Source organism: Styela clava, chromosome 8 (genome assembly GCF_964204865.1).
Source record: "Styela clava chromosome 8, kaStyClav1.hap1.2, whole genome shotgun sequence".
NCBI classification, from domain to species: domain Eukaryota; kingdom Metazoa; phylum Chordata; class Ascidiacea; order Stolidobranchia; family Styelidae; genus Styela; species Styela clava.
Window position 1 is genome coordinate 20,411,878 of NC_135257.1, and position 24,975 is coordinate 20,436,852.

Consider the following 24,975-nt stretch of genomic DNA (forward strand, 5'->3'; position numbering starts at 1 on the left):
AATTATAAAACAAAATAACACGTTAAATTATTCAATTTTGGAATGGTACTGTTGTATTAATATTCATTAAACCAATATACTGAAGCTTGCAATTTTATGGAATGAAAATATTATGGTATTGTTGTTTTATATTATTGTTACTCATCTAAATATCCTTCTGACATATGAGCCATAAAATTCACCACCTTTAAGCCAATCTTTATTCTTCATATTAACAAAATATACACATCAATAGCCAAGTAGTTAGTTTTATGGAAATCAATCTCAAGCCAAATAATGAGGATACAGACACTTAAATAATGTGTTTCATAAACAAGAGACTATTGTTTGTCTCTAAATTCGATGTGATTGGAATAAGTGTTTTGATAGGGACACTACAAAGGTATTGAAAAGGCTATTGTTATATGAACCAAATATTACAATATTATTTAGTCCAGGTGATTAGTTCATTGAAGGTCAATATCGAGCCAAGTAATTTTTTTTATACAAACAGGATACAGACAATTGTGGATGGTATGTTTGATAAACAACAGCTATTGTTTGTCTCTAATTCTATATGATTAAATACAATTGGATTGAAAGGGGTGTTATTAATCCATAGAAAATGCTAAACTTGTAAGAACCTGTTTTAACATTATATTGTTGTTTAAATTGTTATCAATCACTTAGACACAATTTATTCAAAACAATTCTGGGCGACCTTTATGAACTACCTTCAGATCAGGTGATCCAAACACAGTATTGTCTTGTAACTTGTACTGCGATTATTAAAACAACGAAATGCAGATTGAGAAGATCTGTTTACTTATCCTCATACGGATTCAGTAAACAAGAGGGGGCAAAAATAGTTAGGTCATCGTAGCCCATATCAAACCGATTATGATTCTTTATATCAACAGGATATAGACACTAAGGAATGCTATGTTTCATAAACAAGGGACTATTGTTTGCCTAAAATTCTATATGATAAATAGGAAAACTCATACTTTATTTAAAAAGCTATCTTCATCAAAATTTATGATGCTATTGGGTTGTTTGAATTGTAATTATTCAAATAAATACAATTGATTCGAAACACAGCATGGTGCCTTTATTAAACTAGCAATTATTGTTTTGTAATTTGTATAGCAATCATCCTAAAAAAATCTAAAAAAAATTGTATCTTCATACGTATACTCCTGCATAAGGCTATTAGTAAGAAAAGCGGAATAAGAGACAATTAAGTTATTACCAGCTACTCTCAAGATAATAATTACAATGTATATCATCCTAATACAAACACTTATTAATGACAAATTTTATAGACAAGCTATTGTGTGTCTCTAATGATATATGATTAAACACAATTGACTTGACAGGGGCACTCATACCCGATTGGAAAACCTATCTTTATCGGAACTTATTGTGATGGTTTGTTGGACTGCGAATATTTAATTAAACGCAATTGATTTAAATTATAAGAGGCTCCACTTTATTAAACTAGGAACGGAAATCTAAACATTGTATTTTATCGTGATTTGTACTGCAATTATCCGAAACAGGAAACTGTAGATTGAAACGATCTAAATGACTTCGTAAAAACAAATCTTCTATAATGGATCTAGAAGGAAGTTAGTAAACAAATATTATAAAAATATATTGTTAGTTCATGAAAAGTCAATAAGGTTTATTGACAAATAATAGGCATCATATCAAAAAGATACGGACTATCGTGCATAAAAGGTTCCATGAAAAATAAGTTTGTTTGTGTATAGTTTTTTTTTTGAAAAGCTGTCTTTATCGGAACTTACTATGGTTGTTTGATAAAATCTATATAAGATAAAACATAGCATAATAACACCTTTGATAAATTAAGCATGACAACCCCGATATTGTATTGTTCAATAGTTTTCTTCTCAACAAAACAGAAACAACAAACTGAAGATTAAGGTGATATGGAGCCAGGAGTGTATCGGTGAATAGTTCATTGTAAGTCATTCAAGCCAATTATTATTTTTCTTATCAACAGAATACAGACACTTGTAAATGGTATATTTAATAAACTATTGCTTGTCTCTAATTTTACATGACTAAACACAAGAGGTGCTCATAATTTATTGAAAATGCTATTGTTATCAAAACTTTAATATGAGAGTGTTTAGATATTTGAATTGTAATTATACAATTTGATATCATTGATTGAAAATATAACATGAATATATTTTATTAACAGAACATTGCTGTGCAAACGTTATATTGTTTTTGATTTGTTTGCAATTATAAAAACAAGGAAATGATAGCAATTATGATAGATTAAGACGACCTGACTGACCTGGTAATGATAATTACCTCCATAAACAACCACCAGAGTGTAAATAAATGTAACTGTGAGGATGAACTTTATTAAACTAAGAATGACAATATGGTGTGATTGGTGTAATGTTATCTGATTGGTACAGATGACCTTTTAGATGCTGCATACAATGCTGTTTCGCTGACCTGATAGTTAATTAAGCTTGTATCCTATAGAGATTACGAGCAAGAATCGAGACATCGTGTGTGTTTGCTTGATAAATTGTTAACCTCAAAGTATGAAAGTTGTATTGTAGTTGCAAGTAGATACAATTATCTCCATAAAACTATCAAAACAGTGTAATAATATAGTACGGTCAAAACGAGCTTGTTCTATGAAGAAATCTTGTTACATTTCAGGTTTACACGATGACTTTATGTTTAGAAGGGATACTATACCTCTGCCAGTATTGTAGGTTATACATTTTGGTGTCTTATCCGGTGGTTCTCGACCCTTTTCAAACCGCGCCCCCCATTTGAGAATTTGTCAAGTCTCGCGCCCCACCCCAAAATATACAATATACTACAAATAGTAAGGCGAAGTTATGTTTTATTCAAAAACACGTTGAAAATATGTGAATGAAACCTAAATAATAAAATAAATGTAAATATCCAAAATAAAACGGGTAAGATCAAAGCTAACAAATTTTTTTCTTTTTATTTGCTTCACGCCTCCTCAGAAAATTTTTTACATTCCCCTTGTGGGGTAAGCCGCAGCGTTTGAGAACTACTGGATGTACACTGAATTGTCCCTGGTGGGATGGTAAATGGTTTAAGTGCCAAAGCAAACGTTTTCCACACTTAGTAAAATTGCTAGCAGATTCCAAAGCCAATAACAAATCTGGCGGTTTCGAACATAAAAATAGAAACAAGAGTAAGAACCGCACAAACAACGCTTTATAATTAGCGAGCTCCCACGCAAAAATTAATTTGAAATTTTACGTGTTACTGTTACCTTGTAATAATGACCTTTCGTTTCATCGTTATCTTTTGGAATTTAGAAGGAAATGTACTTTTGTACATGTGTACTTTTGAAATGTATTTTTATTTATAAATTTTATCGCCATTAAAATAGTGTGTTGGAGTCCTATAAATATAGTATATTAACAAGGATATAAATACTACGAAAACAATTTATTTTAAGTTCAAATATTCAATCAAATGATGATAATTTTGTGAAAATGGCTTTTCATGGTTTTTCAAGTTTTTTCATGGAGGAGAATTTTACACGAAGTAACAAAAATGATACAAATGAATAAAAATTTTTGTGTCGAATGAAGATTTCACCAACAGTCAAGCTCCATAAAAGGCATCGTAATTATGACCTCCCATAGCCCGCATTCGGGCAAGGATTTCGAGTGAAAAGTGGCCAACGAATATGATTAGTCATAACAGGCATTATCGATATACTTATAACTGTTTTTCATATATTTGGTGATAAAATAAAACAAGAGAGCGATGCTCAAATATATGAACACGAAAGTCGAAACGAAATATAACGGGTATGAAATCTATCACAGTAGATTACCGATAGCGCAGTCTTCACGACTAACAGCCACAAGGTGTGCAATTCTGATGACGTTACGGCGCACAAAAAAATCAAATCTCATACACCCTTCAAAATTTTTGAAATAAATAAAAGTGATTTCTTTCTAGCAAAAAAATACAATCTTCAATCACTGAAAATTACAAAGCATTTAATCCAGTAATTAAAGAGAAAAGCGATTTTTTTTCTAACAAGAAGAAAAATACTAAAAAAAAAAACACCAGCACAATAATAATAACAAAACAAGGTATATTTCGTGTCCTAAAACAATATTCCTGAAACCTGACGGCTAAATTATGTATGGAATAAATATGTCACCACACGAGTTTTCGTCCAATATTAACCAGCAATATCACGTTGATTGCGAATGACCACATTCTCCAATGACCCCATTCTCGCTGTGATTACGAATGATTTTGCAGTTAAAGACAACAACGGTTTTTAGTAAACGGGAATAGTTTCAAATAAAGTGAAATTCTACGTCTCATGAAACTGAAATTTGCGTAATCAAATTTGCAACAGTTTCGTTAAGTAAACGTTTTTTATTGATATAAACCTTAACTCACGATATTAAAGATGGTCGACAATGACTCCGTGAAGCACACTGTGTTTCACTCACGTTTCTATTGCTACTATAGCTTGTAAATCACATTTCACGGCGTTTATATACATTCCTGTCAGATATTCTATTTAAAGTTTATTGTTTCTGTTGCTTTTGGAGTATTACAAAGTATGGAATTTATCGAATTTGATATAGGTTTGTGATATTTTTTTTCTTTGGAATCATAAGAGTTGGTCAGTCACAAAAATAAATGAAGCCGAGTGCTGATGTGAGTAATTGAATCAATTGATCATTATTTCAGTTTATAACGTTAAAGTTAGCAATTTTCCGTAAAACGTTCCTTTTTTCGCGAAGCACAACTGTTATTAGCAAAACGATAATTTGCCGATTTTGCTTTATTTAAATCTTGACCTAAAAATATCCTTTGGCGATCATGCACTGTCATCTTTCTACATTTCTATTTCTAATGTTTTGGCTACACCGATTACACTTGCGGCAATCAGATTCAGGATTGTTCAAGGAGAAGCCGTCCAACGAAATTAAAAACAATTATTACACTTTACGTAACAAGGGTGCAAAAATGCCAGCACTGCTTAGTAGTTTAGACTCAAACTTAACAATTTAAAATGAATAAAATAAGGACACTGAGATAAATCAGGAAGTGAAAACGAGCGGGTTGTATATTTATGAGACATGACTAAAACTGTATTACCCTGAAGCCGCCGGCGTCCCTGTAACTAAAACCATTCTTGTAACGTGAGATCTGCCTAAAGTTATACCGTATTTTACCGACCATAAGGCGCACCGTCAATAAAATGTTTAGAATAGGGTTTTTAGGGCGCTTCAGGCTATTAAGGCGCAACCGGTACTGGTCTGGTTTTGAGTGTAGACAAACCGACACAATCGAATTTTTAGAAAAAAAAGAGCCTTATGGTCCGTAAAATATGGTACTTTATTGGAAGATTTGCATTTTCTTTTCCTACTGGATATCACTCATGTCTATACATCTAATTTAGCAATCGGACCTAAACCCTACGCTTAAGACATAGGGTCCACATAGGGTACTTGTGTAGGCGACATACGGCGTAAAGCATTACGCTATAGTCCAGCGTTTCCCAACCTTTTTTGGTCGCGGACTATTTTCTCACCGGCGAAAACCTTTGCGAACTCAAGGTGCGTTTATTGCAACCGTACTCTGTGTAAAGCAGCAATAAAACCAAACACAACAGAAAGACCAAACACAACGAATTTAAAAATCGGAAAAATCGTTAAAAGAGCCGACATTTTTGGTGTATAATGGATTTTTCTGTCGCACAGTATTCATTCCATGACAACGACGATAATTTAAAATGTATTTGTATTTTAATTTAATTGTGTTCATCATCGTAACTCGCGATTGCGTCGACTTACGACAAGATGAAAGCATTACTTTTTTAATATTTCCCTGCCATCTGCGAACATAATAATGAAAGAATATATTGCCTGAATATATTCAGCTTTGATACATATTTTTTGCGATCTTGCGAATTCGTTATCTCTGTTAGAAAAAATCATACTATCTGCTATAAATTTCCAGAATGTACAACTTAATTTAGTATTTATTAAAAATATATTTGAAGTATATATATTAGTAAATCAAGAATACATATTCATCGCCTTGAAATTTTCGTGAACAACTTTTGAAGTAATCGTCGCGTATACGTCACTCGTTATAAGAGCCGACTTTTCAATGATTTTTTCTGTTGCATAAACTATTCAATCCATCCCCATGTGTGATTCCCTTAATCTGCGGTTGTGTTGACGAAATAAGAGCAATACTACTCAGAAAATTTCATGACAATCCGTGGACACAAACATGCGTGGTAAAGTGCCCGATTATATCTTGTTTTGACTCGTATTTTTGTGAATTCGACAAATCTGTGTGAATTCGACATTACTACTGTGCGTACCAATCTGGAGGCAGTAAAGCAGAGAATCCTAAAGGAAAATGCCCTGGTACGTATACTACGGTAGCACCCGAAATTTTGCGATTTGCAATGTCTAAAAAGCGTTTTTAATCGGTCGCGGACCGCTTTTCAATTTAGAAAATTTGGGTTGTCATCATTTACACCTACCAGAAATTTTTTTTATTCCTCGTTGTTCGAACTCGCGAGGAACACCTATTACGAATCTATCGAAGCGTGTACAGACTCTTGTTTTCGTTGGAAATCCACAAGTGAGTTGTGAAATCCAATCGTTTGATTAAGCGACTCGCAAGTGACCTGTCGCGTCACATGTTACCAAATTTTCGATTAGTAAATATGCTATTCTAATAGTTGAATATTCGAATATATGCCCAACCCTACTCAGTAACCAGTAATTATTGACGCGATTAATGTCATGTGAATAAACTGACTTTTTTTTTTTTTTTGTAAATTCAAACGCAAATCCTAACTTGGCTGATAATTAATTAGGTTTCGCAAAAACGTTTACGGCCCGCAGTGAATTTCTGACTCGTTGCGGACTCATTAAAACGCTCTGCGGACTCATTTGAGACCGCGGACTGGGGTTGGGAAAAACTGCGCTATACACTATAGTGGCACAACTAATCATTTTGCAGCATTATAGTATTAATGCATGTGATGTTTTTACATTAAATTTTAGTAATACGACAATGGACAAGAGAGCGATGCTTAAATAAATGGATACAAAGGCCAAAACAAAGTGATACGGGTATGAAATCGTTCACAGTAGCTTACTAGCACCGCCTGACCACCAAATAGGTAAGGCGAACACGGAACCGCCACAAAATGCGCAATTTTTAATTTCTACGACGTCAACGCACAAAATAAAGCGAAAACATTAGAGCTCACAGAAATTTTTGAAATCAATAAATTTTAGCCTGCTATAGAAAAATACAATCTTTACCCATTGAAAATTTTAAAGCAATTGGTCTAGCTCAGATGTCGGCAACCTACGGCCCGCGGACCGGATCCGACCCGCGGAGCACTATAATCCGGCCCGCACAATTTCACAATTACTCGTTTAATGAGCATATAATTTAATCATAATTAAGCTAATGGCAACAAAACGCAGAAAAGTTGATGCTAAGTGCAAAGGGTTCAATGGCTCTGAAAATATTCAAATGAAATTTCATGAGATGCAATGAGGAAATAAATCTATATTCTATTCGAGAGATGTATCACTACATGATTTTTATTATAAAAAGTACCATCCGTTCGATTTTTCAACTTTCTGAAAATATGTGCGGCCCGCCAAAGACTTGAAATCTTAATTTTGGCCCGCGAGCGACAAAAGGTTGCCGACCCCTGATCTAGCTTGTGGGAACCGAAAAAAACGAAATTTTTTTCATAACAACTCGACCCAGAACAAATACACAAATCACATTTTTTATACGTTTTATTGCAGTATTCTCCGTATAAACAATAATTCTATGTATTTTTAATATCGAATACACAAATAATAATAGAAATAAATGTCGTTTCTTTGTCTTATAAAATATCATATGGTTTTAAACAGGGTTTGTATTATACTAACCACACAGTTGAAAATGTAAACAATAAACATCGCAACAAAGCTATACTAAAGCAACTAATGTCCATACTAAAAATTATTGCATGTAAGGGGCACATATATGGCTAAGTATAAGCAAAGAACGTATATGTTGTCGTGAAAAACAAAGACAATTGATCCTATAAGTAAACAGAACAAATATGTTAATTAGTAAATCAAACCCTATATATTTGCCACGAAAATCCACCAGATCCAAATCATGGAATCTAAATATTCTATTGGGCATAAACACTGTAAATATAAAATAATCAGCTTGGTATCATAGACAAAAACGCAAGATTTTAAAAACCGATTTCCCTTCTTCTTTTCACGGAATAGTAAAGACTGAGTAGTCTGGACTTCACTGTGGGAACAATGATATAAATATTGGAAGACACAGTAAAATTGACGTCATAATAAAGGTGAGGTCACATATCAATAAAAATGACATCATATTAAAGGTGAGGTCACATAACACTAAAAATGACGTCATAATAAAGGTGAGGTCACATAACAATAAATTGACGTCATAATATAAAAACGAGATCATATTACAAGTGAAATAAAAAGCATATCTTTATATGAGCCTTTAGGGATACATGATACTGTTTATATTTTCCTGAGGGAGTATTTCATGCGTTCTCTCCCAATAGGAATATAGAAAAACAAGCACCAAAGTTAAATTTCAACCTCATTTTCACCTGCTTAGGTTTTTTTGTCAATAATACCAAGTCTATAAGCATAATAATAATGATGGATTTTCGTGGGAAACCCAAAGTCCGTCACCAGTCTTCGTCTACTTTCCTTCACATGTATTAGAGCAGAACTTGCTAAGGACTTTATCTATCAATTCTTTTGTAAGACCCTCCATATCACTGATTATTATCTTATTGTCTTCAGTTCCAGCGATTATGTCAACTGTTTCACCAACTTTCGGGCCAATCGCAAGTGCGAAAGTCTGAAAATTAAAAAAAAAATCAATCACAAAACATCTTTGAAAAAAATTATGGGTGGGGTTACTAAGAACTACTAAAGCTATATGAATGACGTCAATTCTTTTTTTTCGGTATGGAATTTGCCACTCCAGAAGTGTGTGTACCAATATGGAGATAACTAATTTTGTTCGCTCACTTCACATCAGTGACCCAGGTATTAGTGCCCATTGAAATAAAAAGCACCCTCACTCAGACGTACTTATCTCTGGGCAAAGTTTTCCTATCTTATATTTGTATTATTTTTTGTTACATCAATTTCCAGTGGTTTCAGATATTTTCATATCAGTTGTAAAAAAACTTAAAAGAATGGTAATTACATCAACTCCTCCATCTCTAATGGCTTTTATCTCCGCCGGAAGATCCTTAACGTCAGTGGCTGCTCCATCAGTCACCACTAGAATTGCGTCTGAAACACCTTTTCTTCCGGTTGGCAAAACCTTCTTGCGGACGTATTTAATAGCCGCTGCAGTGGCTGTTTCTGAAAAAGAAGTTTTTACCATTATTGAAACGAAGTGGACAAATGAGTCGATTTGTTATGTTTAATTGTTGATGGCAGTTCTATTTAAATTAAGATTCTAGCTGCACACTAACACAAATGTATTTCCGGAACGTATCATCTGATCGTGGTCAGACTTCTTCAGACAAGCATTTTACAACTGTGGAAGAAACGCAATTGCATACACATAAATAATGGTATCAAATGTTGGGTCTGTTTTCGATAAAGAGAAATAACTAATATTGGGAGAGTGCCAGAACAATACAAAAGCAATACAAAAATTTGGGTCATAATCATTGAATATTTTCCGCTGCCAGAGTTTTTCTTGTTGTTGTGGTTGATATTGTGAAAAAATCACTTTTGTCATTACCTACTGGGTAAATTGCTTTGAATATTTCAGTGATTAAAGATTGCTTTTGTGGATAAAAGGCTATTACTTTGATTTATTTAAAAGTTGTTGTGGGATCTTTATCCCATTTCAAGTCATCAAAATTAAAAAATGCGCACCGTGTGACGGTTTTGCAATAATTATACCCATTATAAGTATTTGTAAAAGTCAAAATATAAAAAAAATAGAGGTGGATTTTACTGTAGAAACTTGTAAAGGCAGGAATAGAGGTTAAAAAAACTCTGGCAAAAGAAAACACTACAACTAGGGCTGAGCATTTCTTAATACTAATGTTTTCAGAATCGAATCGAATCTCGAATACTTGGAAGATGTCTAATTGTACTTGTCCACACACTCAGTGTCCACACATAATAATAACCATGCCTCATCAATGACTTGCTGGTAAGATAATAGTCAGCTTCACAAAAAGATTGTTGAATTCACTTTAATTCAAGATGGCGGCGATTCAAAATTATTGTCTAAACCGATTCTAATAATTTTGAATTCGATTCGATTCTAATATTCGAGTCTACAGCCACTAAGCCCTCCACAGCAAAAGCTTGATATACTCACTTCCGCCAGGTCCATCGAAACCTAGGATAGCTTTCTTAATCCCTGCTTTGTTTCCAATATATTTATCGAGTAAAATTGTGTCTTCTTTTACAACCTCAGTGTTGAATCTTACAACACCAAAATGGAATCCATCTCCCTTGAAGCCACTTCAAAACAAAAATAGCAATTTAGCAGTGTTCCCCAGGCCCATTTTCATGAATATAAATTTTTTTTAAAAATATCGATGCAAACAACGAATCGTCGGCTAAAATAAATATGTAATTCTCCACATTTAAATATAATGTGCATAGCGATCCACATGTATGTCATACTAATCCTTCCGAATGAGCATTCGTGAGTATTAATACTTATGCCCTTTGGTTCACTAGATTTTTTTTTTGTAAATAACTGTTTAATTATTCATAATTCCATAGTGAGCCTCCGGACCAGTAACCAAGTCTATTATCTGTAACTGGCCCATTCCAAAAAAAAAATTGCCCACATCTGCGCTATAGAAAATAATAATAAATAGGACACCTATGTACACTATTGCTCAAAAGCTCTTATCAAATAGTATAGTTAAACTCACTCAATCAAATCGACAAGGAAGTCTTTCATTTTCGAATAATAGTCGGGACCGTTTTTTCCGAGTGGGTTAATTGATCCCGAAGAATCCATGACGATTACGAGATCCATTTTGGCATCTTTGTCACACGTCACTGAAAACATTAAATTTATTTTTTTAATAATGCCATGACGACAACAAATGGCTGTAGCGAATTGGTAAAATAATGTTGGTTAGTGTGTGCAATTTGACTACAATAGAATAGTTTGAAGTTTTATTTCATTGCATTGGATGATATATTTTCTGAAGTTCAGCACGGAACGCTATTTTGCAAAATGCTTTGTATTTCATATGAGAAAAAAGTTTTGAGATAGAAGTTTTTTGCGATATTTAAGGACTGATAAAGAATAGAAACAGGTTAGGTTGATAAAATGCTACAAATTTAAACTTGGATTTTGTAACCGCGTCGTTCTCAATTTGGCGTTTTCACACCGCCACTCCGAGCGAAGCAAAAGCGAAGTAGCCATTTTAGAATGTCCAAAATATTCACCATAGCATATTGCCTTAAACGGGGATGGCTACAATATGGTGGCAGAAAATGTGTTCTCGGCGACATGTTGGTCTAAGAATTATCGACAGTAAAGTACTATATCAGTAATTAAAGACAGTGACTAATATATTTTCAGATCTTATATTTTTTTTATTTTGGATTCATTTAGATTTGTTAGATTTTTTAAGGTCAGCCTTCATTCAATTTCACGATAAATGAATATTTATTATAAAACATGAACGAAGTTCAAAACTACGCCGTTCAAACTCAAACTATAGTTGGGAGAAAAGTTTCGCTAATTTCGTTACTTATTACTAAATCTAACTTTTAATGATAAACGGTACCTTTTCCGCAGCACGGTAATTGGTTTGTCCAATGTAACTCTGTCTTTAAACCGACTTCAGTACTGACTACACTAGCGTTGCACATTGTGTAATTTTTCCATCCTGGAATCATAACGTAGTCATCGTCGCATTTAAAATCGCATCTGGTTCCTTCAACGAATTTTGTCTTTGGTTTGCAAGTCATCTTTCCGTTCTCAAATTCATTCCATTTCTCGCATTCTTTTGGTTCTATAGGAAACGAACAGTTTAGTGTTAACTTAGTGGTCTCCCACCCCCCCCCCCCCCCCACTAAAATTTCAAACACCCACCTCCTCGCTAAGTTGGACGTGTGTCCTTACACAAATTTTCTTTCTTGCTAATTTTAACATGTGTCCCTACACCAAATATCAACCACCCCTCGAAACTGGACAGATGAACTGAGCTTTCTTCTAATTTTTACGCTTTTTATATCTTCAGTTCTAAACAAGGTTCTCTCCAAGCAGCCACTGATTTAGGTCCATGACCCGGGACTTCCTAACACTAGTATTATCAAATTTTTACACGCGCATAAACTACGGTAAAAATTGTTCACTTACCTTCACAGGTTGGGGGCTTAGCACTCCATGTTCCATCAGCCTTACATATCGCATTTTTCTGTCCTTTCATATTAAAACCATCGTCGCATTCGAAGTCGCAAACGGCTCCTTCAATTAATGATTTGTCCGGTTTGTCGCATTTGACTGTACCGTGGTCTATTGTTTCGGGTTTTTCGCAAGTTTCTGTTCAGTAAACAAAAGTGATTAATATGTATGAATATTTATTTGTAAATATTGTTCAATATGTTAGTATAGAATTTTTGAACAATGACACAAAAGACAAATCATTGGATTCATTGGGAGGTAGTTTCGAAATTTATAATTGCCAAGTCAGACCGTAGCAGCTGGAGAGTCTTCAAGGGTCTTGGTGGTCGTTTTGAGCTACGAAAAAATACTATGTATGATAAAGACTTTTTTTCACATTCCAAAACAAGGTACCCCCGTAGTATCTGTACCGGTTAAGGTTGAGCCATAAATATATTCCGATTTTCCTTATTTTAGTTCTATTACGAGTTTGGGAACTGTCTGTGCTAGCCGAGTGAATACACCTCCTGTCCGGTCGCTTCACCCAGCTTGATGTAAAGCAGGCGATCGAAATTAGTTACCTCCATATTGGTACACACATGAAGTACCATTTGTTACAACGATAATCTTACTTACTTTTGCACGTTGGTGCCTTGTGGCTCCATTCTACGACACCTCTGGCTGTTTCTTCACAGACTGTATTCTCTGAGCCAATTAGCTTATGTCCACTCTTACATTTGTATTGACAGATTGTTCCGGCGGTTGCAACGACGTTATCGCAATCAACAAATCCATCTTCTGGTTTCGGTGGGGGGTGTGGCGTGCATTTTGCTGTTGTATAAATATTGCGAGATTTAAAATTGTGAAATTTAAGACAAAATGGCGAATGTTGAAATTTCAAAATAAATTTATTCCAGAATAGTACATGAAAATGAGTAAGCTGGTATCGAGTCGTAATTTGGAGCAATATTAACCCAAGTATTTCAAAAAATTGTTACAGAAAAAAAAAAAAAAAATTTCTCAAAACAACTTTTTCGAATTTCTTCATTTTGGGTTTTAAGTCTCGATATAAAGCTTACACGAAACTCATCTCATATTCATTATTCGCTTTTTGTTTTCTATTAGACGTGTGTCTTTGATATGCCGATTTGGTGAGTTAGCGGTCTATATGTGGTGGATTTATGAAAACGTATAAAAAATATCTCACGTATGCATTTTGGTTCTTTTTCACTCCACGTTCCAGCCTTTTCGCAAATCGTCTTTGGTTTTCCAACCATTTCGTATCCTTCCTCACATTTAAACTCGCATTTCGATCCCACGATTAATTTATCGTCACATTTGATGGTACCATAGGTTGGAGGATCTGGCTTCTTGCATTTTTCTGTTATATAAGATTTTAAGGTTGCATTTCTTGTAGTTAAATTGTACTCGACCTAATTAAAGGTTAGAACTGTCTCGAGACATTTAAATAAATGTTTCAACAGAAACTCGGCTACCGATTCCAGTTTAAGAAATTTTTTAATTTTTTTTCATTTAGTTTATCGTCATTGAAAGTCTGAAATTCAGACTCAATCCAGGAGGAACACCGAATTGGATTCCGACCTTCACCTCCGGAGTTTAAAAACACGAACTCCGAACTCGAACGTCGGATGTAGTGAAAATACACCAAACTACAGATCCGACTTAGTAGCCCCGGTTATGACTAATATAGTGTCGATTCGATTTGTACCTATGACTGGGCATTTTGAATTGAATCGAATTGTAAATTTGAATTTCGAAATTAATTTCGAATCTCCGCCATCTTGTTTGTTGTATGGCGGATTCTATATTTTCGTAATTTATTTTCTGGAGGATCCATTGCAATAAAAAGTATTCGAGTTCGATTCTATTCCAAAAAAATATTCGGTTCCATTCTGAAATCATCAGATATGTTTAAATGCCCAGCCCCACTTGTAACTCGCATTTTTAAAATTATTTTAACTTCACGTCAGACTTAAATTTGCTGTGACTCGCTCGGCTGTGACTCGCTTCGACCGTAGGTTTAAGGACATGTGCCGTATATAATAATAAGGATTTTTTGTACAAAGCCTCCACCACTAATGCAAAATGTGAGATTTGAGAAAAGCACCCCGCAATGTTTTTAAATAACAGGGTCAAAGTAGCGGTTAGGAATGATTTGAAAAAAATAAACTTCCAGCGCAATCTGCATCTCTAACCCTAATCCTAACTGAATAATTACTAATTTGCTATTGTTAATTGTTGATGGGCTATTTAGTTAGCGGGGTCTCGGTACAAAAGATACAATAATAACTATTCTATGTGATTTAAGAGTCTTGCTGCACAACTAACACAAATATTCAAGCTTGGTATGGCCAAGGTAAGACTCCCTAATTTATACATGGAAGTTAGTATGCAGCAAGACTTTAAATCAGGGGGTGCAACCTTCAATACAAGAGGGCCAGATTTCAAATACCTGGGTGGAACCGCGGGCCGTACCTTCATCGAACATAGGTTTTATTGTAGCTGTAGGCACAAAAAAGTTGTAACGTCATAGACATAAATAATAATTGCACTTAGGCAGGGGCTTTGCAACGCAAAAGAATTAAAAATATATACACGTACTAGATTAAACTAAATTAAAGACTCGCTTTGCGGGCCGCACACAATTCAAAATTCGCACTTCTCCGCGGGCCACCCATTTTATTTGTGGCCCGCATTTGGCCCCCGGGCCGCAGGTTGCAAACCCCTGCTCTGAATCATTTAGGGTAGGCATTTTCACCCTTGCTACAGCATCATTGTATTACACGCATATGAATCCACTGATACAAAAGCATAGAAGGAAAAGAAGTAGTCGGTAGTTTAGGACCCAATCGATATTGATAAATGTAATCTTTTTTCACTTACTGGTACATATTGGTGCCTTATGGCTCCATTCAGCTTTTTCATTGGAAATTTTCTTGCAGATTGTTTTCTCTGATCCCTGGAGCGAGTATCCAACCTTACAAGCGAAATCACAACGAGTTCCGACTATTGCCTTTTCGTTGTTGCATTCAACTTCGCCATTGATTGGTCCTGGTGGTGGGTGTGGCTTGCAAAGAGCTGAAATAGAAAATGTTTGATTAGGATTTACAACTCACTAGTTAATTCGTATACTACTTTAGACCTTTTAGGTCTGTATCAAAAACCTAATTATATATAGGCGCAGCAAATTAAATGGCGCCCCAGAAGTATGTGTACCAATATGGAGTTAGCTAATTTTGTTTGTCTACTTAACATAAAGTTGTGTAGAGAGACTGAGGCCAATTAGCAGGGCGTATATTCAATTGGCTAACACAGACAGTTCCCAAATTCGTAATAGAATTGAAATAGAGAAATCGGAAAAAAACTATGGCCTTATTGAATACCGCAGTAGATACTGCAATGTTAGGGATGTAGCTGAAACCTATTCAATCCGTTTTAATATCCCAGTACTGTTGTTTTAAACCTTTTTGGTGGGACAGAACCTTGATGAGATATTTCAGAGAATCAAGAAACCCCTGCGCAAATTTTTTATGTATATTTGATCTATATAAAATATTTCAATCAAAAAAATGCGAAACTACAATATGACGTAGAACGCTTGAGGGTCTTTTACGTAACACTTGTGAAATTCACTTATTATTTGACTATTTACACCCGTGTATTTGATTATAATGTCGTTGTTCAAAATGTCGCAGAACCGGGCTCTATAGCGTCGATTTGTGAAGAGTGTCACGGCTGGTCAGCAATGACAATCCCGTTTCGGAGAGAGATTTGATTATATTTAAACAATTATACATATAATAATAATATATACTTTCGGATATGATTGTAAACTTGTGGAAACGCCTTGCGTTGAAGTTAGAGTTGGGATTAAAAATGATTCAAATATAGGAATTTTCAGCGCAATTTGCATTCTTAACCCGAACTCTAACTGAATATTTACTAATTTATTTAATTGGAGCGTTGGCGGGGACTTTGAAAAAAAGATCCCACATTAATAAAGTAAAATATCTATAAAGTCTCACATAGGGTAAATACTTCACTTACGTTCGCATTTTGGTGCCTTTTCTGACCATGTTCCGTCCTTTTCGCACTCGGTTTCTCTTTTCCCAACAACTTGATATCCTTCGTTACATTTGAATGTGCAAGATGAACCGACGATTAGTTTGTTGTCCAAGTTACTGCATTTTACGGTACCGTAGGTTGGCGGAGGAGGCTTTTTGCATTTTTCTATAGGAAGAAATAATACGGTGTTAGGATTGAATAGGTTGAATTAGTGTGAGTCGACTTGTTTTAAAGACAAAAATACATTTAAAATTATTATAAGTATTTTGTTCAATTCCTTTGTCTATTGGTATTAGATTCAGTCGCGCGTTCATTTGTGATTAGGGCTGGGCATTTTAGAATACCTGATGATTTTAGAATCAAATCGAATAATTGTTTCGAATCGATTCGAATCTCGAATACTTGGAAGGTATGAAATTGTATGTAACTTTCTTATTATTTTAGGTCCTCCATACACATAAATTACTGAAAACATAGAATACATCACTGCCAATAAAAAAAAACAGGTTTTCATCAATACCTCATTACAACAAACAGTCATATGTCAAAAATGTGTTGAAAAACTATGGCTTAAATGAAAAAAAAATAGAGAAATTTACCTCGACCATTGGCAAAGGGTGTAAAACAAGAAGGCGGCGGGCGATTCGAAAAGTTGCTTTAAACCGATTTAAATAATTTACTATTAGATTAGTTTCGAATATTTGATTCGAAATGCCCAGCCCTACTCGTGATACGCGCATGTGACAAAATGATTCAATGTATAAATATAAAATCAAAAATAACTCTGATTGCGTATTAAAAATATAAATACAATCGTACAATACGTGAAAAGGCATAGCGTTCTCTTTTAAACATGTTACGTTGATCAATGAATACAAGGTGCCGATAAAGTTCTGTTACAATTTGAATTTTGTTATGAAGTCCGTTCTCAATATATCTTAACCAGGTGTGTTTTTTTATTCAGGAATTGTTTGACTATTTTTCTTTCATCAAATACATCTGTGAGAGCCAAAACAATATATGATATCGATAAAATTCCTTTGACTTTTTAGACCCTATATATTAGGATGACTACAACCGTACAATACACAAAAAGGGCATGGCGTTCTAAGACAATATTTGCAACACAACTTTTTTTTGAAAGCTATGATTTTTGGCTGATTGCTGTTACGATGTTGGCTTCAATTTAAAGTTTCTATTGTTAGAAGGACTGTTTTGTTGTGATTCGACATTGTCCGTCTAGCTTAAATAGGGGGGTGGGCAATGAGTTTTAACCCGATTATAAATAATTCTATTTGTTATTTGTCGACCACGCTACGAAACAAAGTTAGCATGTTCCTACCTAAAGGCAACACTACTTTTCAGTAAGATCGAAATATTTATGTTTAGTCATTGACCACCCACCAAGTTGTCAGTGAAAAACTACCAAATAGTTGTAAAAAACACGTAAAAACTGTAAACAACCGTAAAAAAAAAATAATAATTTTGCAAAAAAGGTAAAAACATGTGAAACGTTCAGCAAGGTATATTTGGGCTCGGTATCTTTATTACGGGCCAGTAAATTCTACATCTGCCGCTTACAATATGAAATTGGGAATAAATTAACAGCTTGACTTACTGACACATTTCTTGGCTTCTTGGCTCCATCTTGCACCTCCCTTTCCATCTTCTTCACAGACTGCGTCCTCGGGTCCTTCGAGCTGAGAGTCTGGTTTGCAAACGAAGTCACATTTCGTTCCAATGTCTGCGGTATCGCTATCGCAATTTACAGAACCTCCAGTCGGCGGTGAGGGTGGGTTAGGATCACATTTGGCTGTGAAAATAGATAATTCATATAAATATAAGTTTGATAAATCTTGGCTGTCCCATTTAGAGGCGTAGCCAGGGGGGTTTTAGGGGTCGAAACCTCCACCCCTTGAAATGTGAGAGAGAATTTTTTTTGTCATACACAGCAATTTTTCGTAGCTTGAAACGCTTTTTGGACCAGTTTTGAAAATTCACGTTGTTAGCGAACTAACTCGGCAATTGGAAACTTCAGACTTTCTGACTTCCCTTCCTGTCGGGAGGGCCCAAAGAATAATTGACTCAACTAGAATACAAATCGATTCACCATTCATCAAAATCTTGAAGCCACTCAAGTCATATAAATTAAATAACTCCAACTCATCATCAACTCAAGTCATTAACTCAGTGGTTGATTCGATACAACCTCAGGGATTAGAAAGTCTTTCCCAACATTAGTTTATTCTATAATTCCTCACGTTTCCCATGCTAGGGGCTTCATGAATTTCATTAAATAATCTTTGAATACTGCTTGAAACCCTGCCCCCTCCCCAATTCTGTGTTTTTATTTCCGTTTGATCATTATTATTCCATGCTGAGAAGTTTGGGCACGAAGATAGCTTGATTACTATATTATTTTGGACCGCAATTTATCTAATTCCGAATTGCCATAAACTTCTCAAATATTTCCGAATAATGTAAAAAAATATATATAACTCTGAATGATTGTGTATAATTGTAACCAAACTATGACGCTTTTCACAAAAGCAATGTTTTCTCTGAAATATGTTTCAAACGACCTGAGAATTGGGAGACCCTGCATTTCAATATTCAATAAACAATCTTATACTCACGTGGTGGCGGTGGCGTAGTTGGAGGATCTGTTAATTAAAAAAAATAATTATTTAAATAAATTTATAATAATTCTGAAATCTTTGTGTAACGTTGGTTATTAAACAAATCTAACGCTTTATGTCAGGGGTGTGCATCCTTTAATACAGGAGAGCCAGATAGAAATAACTAGGCAAAACCGCAATATATCTGTTGGCATTGTAAATTCGTAGGCATAGATAATAAATTGGACTTAGGTATAGGTTTCCCAACGCAAAGGGAATGAAATTACCCGCAAATATCAGATTAAATTAAAAACTAATTTCGCAGGCCGCACATCATTCAGAACTAGCATTTCTCCGCGAGCCGCACAACGCATTTGGCCCGCGGGCCAGAGGCTGCACACCCCTGCTCTATGTTATGCATTGCCCACTATTGGATGTTCCATAGTCTTTTGAATTAGTTTTATATGGCGTCAAGTTATAGTGTAATTTTGAATATTTTCACCTTATATAGAAGAGACGCTTTTATGTGCTGACTCGCTATGACATATAGCAGTGATCAAACGTTATACAGTTGCAACTTTGGCTTTCTAAATAATCTGGCATGAGCTATTTTGATTTTACTGCGACAAAGTCCACAGTCCCCCGGTTGGGAACCGCTGCTTCCCAAAATGGAGATATCATAATCTACTCACAATGAGGACATGAGAATTTACAGATTTTTCCAACGATTCGGCCTCTCAATTCCTCTTTCAGCGATTCCATTCCTTTTACTTCGATGACGTTATCAGGGTTGCCAGTTATTTCTTCTAGTTGCTTAATGGATAACGGTTCTCCAGGCTGTTTGATTCCAAGTGCGATAATCTTGAAAATGAAGAGGGAAATATTAGTTTTATCTATTTGCAATTACTGTCGATGTACCTACACTGAACAAAAAAGTTTATGCCCGAAGATTTTTTTTTTTTTCGATGAACTTCAGTTGTGTGGAAATCCCTATACATCAAAGGTGTTTTTCTGACCATTTGACAAGAGCTGCTTGATGTATCTTATTAATAAATTGATCGATATTGATCAAAGCGCAGCTTTACGTCACAGTTCTCGAAAGATCGAGGAACTCTTATAACTTTAGTGGTCGTCGATAAGTAGATCAGAAATCAAGCTTTTGTATGTCTGATTGATTGAGTGCTCGGGACCTTGCTTTTAGGCAATTTTTTATTGAAAAAATAGTGGTTTTCCTCTTTTACCTAACTGTATTAGGCATGACAGCTTAATAATATTGTTATCTAATCTGCCATATTCATGAAATTTCGTTTAAAAAAATTCAAGACCGTTAAAATCAACATTATTCGCGGTGGCCTAGCAGTTTTAAAGTCTGATCATGTTGGCATCGTCATTGAAATTTCTCTTGCATAAAACTTTTTTTAAGTGAAAGCGTGAAAACATGGCATAAAAATTTATAAACATCTTTCAATACCTCCACTTTTTGTCTTCTGAGTAATCTTGCCGCCTTCTTGACTGAATCTGTCGCGTCACCATCCGTTATTACCCAGACCATGTCGGGCACTTTTTCTCTGTTGTGATGTCTCAGCATTGCCGTTCTTGTGTAGGAGAGAGCGGCTCCAAGAGCAGTTTCTATGGGGTTGAATAATAGGGTGGTTATTTGTGTTAAACAACCGTTTCACGCCTTCATAAATTCAAGGCTTAAGTACACGTAGCCTTGTGGTTCAAGATTTAGGCTTTGATGATTGGCACCGTAGGTATAAAATTTCGAATTCAAATTCCATGTCAGATTTTCGCACAGGGTGTATTTAATCGAGTTGGTCCCTATAATTATTTGATGGGCATCTCTTATGAAGATATTAAGCGGAAATGTGGCTAAAAATATACTTTTTATTAGAAATGTATTGTAAAGCATAATTTTAAAATAGTCTACTCAAAAATGAATGTGAAATATAAAATTCGCGACCCTTGTCAGCAAGATTAAATCAGAGGTAACGCAGGGCAGCATTCGCCCCGTGGACCGAAGCTTGCACACCCCTGTTCAAGTATTGATTATGAACTTACTTCCTCCTGGACCCGGAAGTAGCTCGACCTTTTCCACCATGTCAGATATGCCATACTCTCCAAACAGTATTTTGTTTCTGGTGTCCACATTTGTTGCAAATCGGACTGCCGAGAATTGAACCTTGTCGTCTTCAAAAGATCTGGAAATTTTAAATTAATTTTATTACATATCTCTAGAGTCCCAGTGGTTCTCAACCTTTATTCTTCTGTGGCCCACTTTTGTGGCACAAAAACATATCTGTGGCACACTACTTTTCTCATGCGAGGGGAAAACTACAAGAAAAACATAAAAAAAAAAAAAATTTTCAAAGATAGACACTTCAATTTTTATAATTAAAAGGAGAATTACCATTCAGTAGCAAGAAACAGCATCACCATTTAATCAAAGTTTAACTAATTTATCAATAGCTCCAGCAATTTTATATAGGTTTTTGGACCACCTGGTAATGTTTCTGTGGCCCAGAAGTGGGCCATGGCCCACCGATTGAGAACCGGTGCTATGGACCAAGGTTTTATAGATTGGTCATTTGGTTATTAATGTTAAGTAAATTGTCCGAATTTGTTTTGATTCTTCGACGTTAACGAATTTATTCTTTTGCTATCACTGTTTGGGTTTTGTACTTTTAATCCAAGCACCAAATAATTTTAAACAGGGCGGTAACAAAATTTGATATTCTCGATCATAATGCAGGAAACTAATTTGGGTTGGGCCTTTTTGGGCCCTCTCGAAGTAAACGCCGTAACTGCTTAAATAACGCTGACAACAAATGTGGTGAGAAAATGAACGCTGTAAGTGCTCAAATAACGCCAAATAAAAATAGGACCCAATACAATACAACCCGAACTTTCATTTTTTTGAGAAAAAATTTAGTCTTGCGCAAATACAATACCCTAAACGGCAAGGGAAAATAGTAAACGTTGATAAGAACTAAACGCGTGTTTTGGAAATTATTTCCTGCGTCATAGAGATTTGCTTTTTAAATACATTGAAATTTTACATAACATTTTGTTTGGCATTATTTGGTTCTCCCGTAGGTGTGTACCAGGTTAGGGTTAAGCCATAATTTTATTCCAATTTTTCCTTATTTTAGTTCTACGAGTTCGGGGACTATCTGTGTTAGCCAAGTGAATATACCTCATGCCCATAGGTTTTAGTCGCTTTACACAACTTGATGTAAAGTAGGCGAACAAAATCAGTCACCTCCATATTGGTACACACACTTCTGGAGCGCCGTTATTTGAGCAGTTACGGCGTTTACTTTACTAGGCTCGAGATCTGGGATGCTTTCGGTTCTTTAAATAAATACTAGCTTTTTATCTGACAGTAGCCGCTAGTCCAAAGTAGAGATAAGTTCGAGCCCAAAAATTTCAACCCTGCCCGACCCAGGTCTTTGGGTATTAAACCCGACTCGATCCGAGCCCGACTAATAAACTGAATTTGCGGGCCCGAGACCAAAGCAAACCTGAAATTTCACAATTTATTTAGGAGTTCTTTGAATTGTCATTGCAAAAGTTTGGTACAATATACGTCGTGTTGATGAGGCAACTTCTATTTTGTTTGCAGACCACGGTCTCTCGTTGCCAAAACACGGCCGAAACGCCTCATTTAAAAAGAAAGAAAGCGCCGTGTAGGAAAAATGATCACACCAAACTCACCCAATAACGTTTGCTATGAAGTTCTTCATTTTCCCGTAGTCGCTTCTCGTGATTGAACCAGAAGAATCGACAACAATCACAATATCAGCGGCTTTGTCGCACTCTGAGAATTATGAACAAATATTTTCACACATAGCGCAGTAGGATATAGTGTATTGAACTGAGTGCCTTCCGCATTATCTATCGTATTCTACGGGATATAAGGCTGCTGAGCTACGAAACCATTTTCAGATGGGCCACAAACATATTAAAAATCACAAGAGTTGTTGATAAATTATTTATACTTCGATTGTAGTAGCAATGAATGATAATGCTGTTCTAAGCTACTAAATGGTAATGCTTATATTAATTATGTTTTGTTATGTTTTGTTTGAAAGTTAATAGGCCACAGAATTTTTGTGCAACGGAAGTGGGCCACAAGAAAAAAAAAGTTGAGAACCACTGGTCTAGACAATTAACCGCACTATCCGACCATACCGATCGATTTTTGAGAAAGTGCGCCCAATGGTGTATAAAATACGGTACATTCTATGTCGGACGCGTTATTACCGAGATAGTAATAAAGCAAAAAATATGAACAACATAATCAGGAATAGGGCTACACACTTTACCTCGTGTAGAAAAATAAACTTACTTTGACAGCATGAAAATTTCTTGTCCCATTCTCCAGTTGGCAAGCATGTAACAATCGAATTCATAGGACGCACCATCTCGTATTTAGGATCGGTGCATCTTAATTCACACGAGGACCCGACAGCGCCATCGTAAGAAGTGCAAGTCACCTCACCATGAGGTAAAACAGTCATTGGCTCGAAGCAGTCCTTCCCTGAATAAATCGAATCAAAAGATATGTTAATGGGCTATTTTTCTTAACAAATGAAGTTGTCAGATTGCTTCCGGATTAAAATCCGTGTTCTTATGAAAAATAATAAAATATTGCAAAAAATTTGGATGAAATATTAGATCTCATAAGCTTCATAGAAAATTTAGGAACAAATTCCAATAAAAGTCCACTAGCGAAAAATGCAATCTTCATCCACTGAAAATTTTAAAGCAATTGGTCCATTAGTGAACGAGAAAAGCGATATTTTCATAACAGGAAGAAAAACACCAACAACAACAACAACATAATATAGCAAAACAATTCATGAGCCCACTTCGTGCCTTATTTTGCAAATCAAACTATAATCTAACTTGTGAATGAAGCTATAGTGATACAAAGTATGAAATGAACTCAAAAAGTCATAGCTGGGAATAGTCAAGGGAGGGAGAACTGAAATTTGTAATTGCTAAGTTGCTTTTATTGAAATACTTTAAACTGTTCGCATCAGCTTACTAGCTTAAAGAGCACTCCGTGATATTTTCAGAATAATTTTTTTCGAAATTTTAACATAAATGATGTACAATTGGTAAGAAAAAAAGGTTAAAGATAAAAATCAAATCAAATCAAGTTTATCAGAAACTAAGTTAAAATGATCTGATAACGGAATTTAGAAGCAAATATTTAACGCCTCAACAAATGAAATAAAGCTATTTAAATCTATTGAATCGGAATTATCATTTCATTTGAGGCAAATAGTAAAAACATTGTGAAAAGCTCAGTGTCAAACAAAATATAAAATTGCAACAAAAGATACTAACCTGCAACAGTTAACGCCAGACCGAGTAAAAGGAGAATTCTCATCGTTGACTTTAGTCGAAAGATGACTTCAATTTTCCAGAATTCAAGACGAAACGTGATTTTCCACGTCCTTGCAAAATATTCATTCTATTCGGTATATATAGACTTAAATCAGCGTTTAAAGCGCTACATTCTTCCTTTATTAGCGTGTTATTCACAAACATTTGCGCATCAGGAACTTTATAGCGTGGGATAGCAACGCTTTGGTGTACGATTACGCTTCATTGTTTCTTAGAATTCATTTGAAAAATAATTCCGATTTCTTGACACTTTGGTGGTTCAATTGAAGTCTTTGTGACAAGTTACCATACAATATAGCATATATGTTTTTTAGTATTTTGGGAGAATCTTTTGCTCCAAAGAAGACCCTTAGGGGCCACTGATAACTTATGA

At 35.1% G+C, this 24,975-nt stretch overlaps 1 protein-coding gene across 1 annotated transcript; it reads right to left on the reverse strand.

The window, feature by feature from the left end:
* Positions 1–7,847: 7,847 nt before the first annotated feature.
* Positions 7,848–24,650, reverse strand: LOC120346760 (uncharacterized). The gene is made up of 18 exons (XM_078115496.1): positions 24,543–24,650; positions 23,536–23,727; positions 22,902–23,004; positions 21,246–21,385; positions 20,656–20,813; positions 19,877–20,045; positions 19,203–19,229; positions 18,185–18,379; positions 16,549–16,731; positions 15,385–15,579; positions 13,688–13,861; positions 13,117–13,311; positions 12,457–12,639; positions 11,882–12,109; positions 11,012–11,141; positions 10,444–10,589; positions 9,304–9,464; positions 7,848–8,949 (listed from the first exon to the last, which is right to left on the reverse strand). The coding sequence occupies exons 1-18, from the start codon at positions 24,583–24,585 to the stop codon at positions 8,788–8,790; spliced, it is 2,784 nt and encodes a 927-aa protein (XP_077971622.1). The 5' UTR covers positions 24,586–24,650; the 3' UTR covers positions 7,848–8,787.
* Between the last annotated feature and the right edge of the window lie 325 nt (positions 24,651–24,975).

Bases quoted from the DNA above. Each gene is read 5' to 3' on its own strand.
- LOC120346760 (XM_078115496.1), bottom strand. From the start codon at position 24,585: ATGAGAATTCTCCTTTTACTCGGTCTGGCGTTAACTGTTGCAG. The intron at 21,386-22,901 runs GTGAGTTTGGTG...TAAAATTTCCAG, and splicing joins TTCATAGCAAACGTTATTGG to ATCTTTTGAAGACGACAAGG. The intron at 11,142-11,881 runs GTACCGTTTATC...TAATGTTTTCAG, and splicing joins ATTACCGTGCTGCGGAAAAG to TGACGTGTGACAAAGATGCC.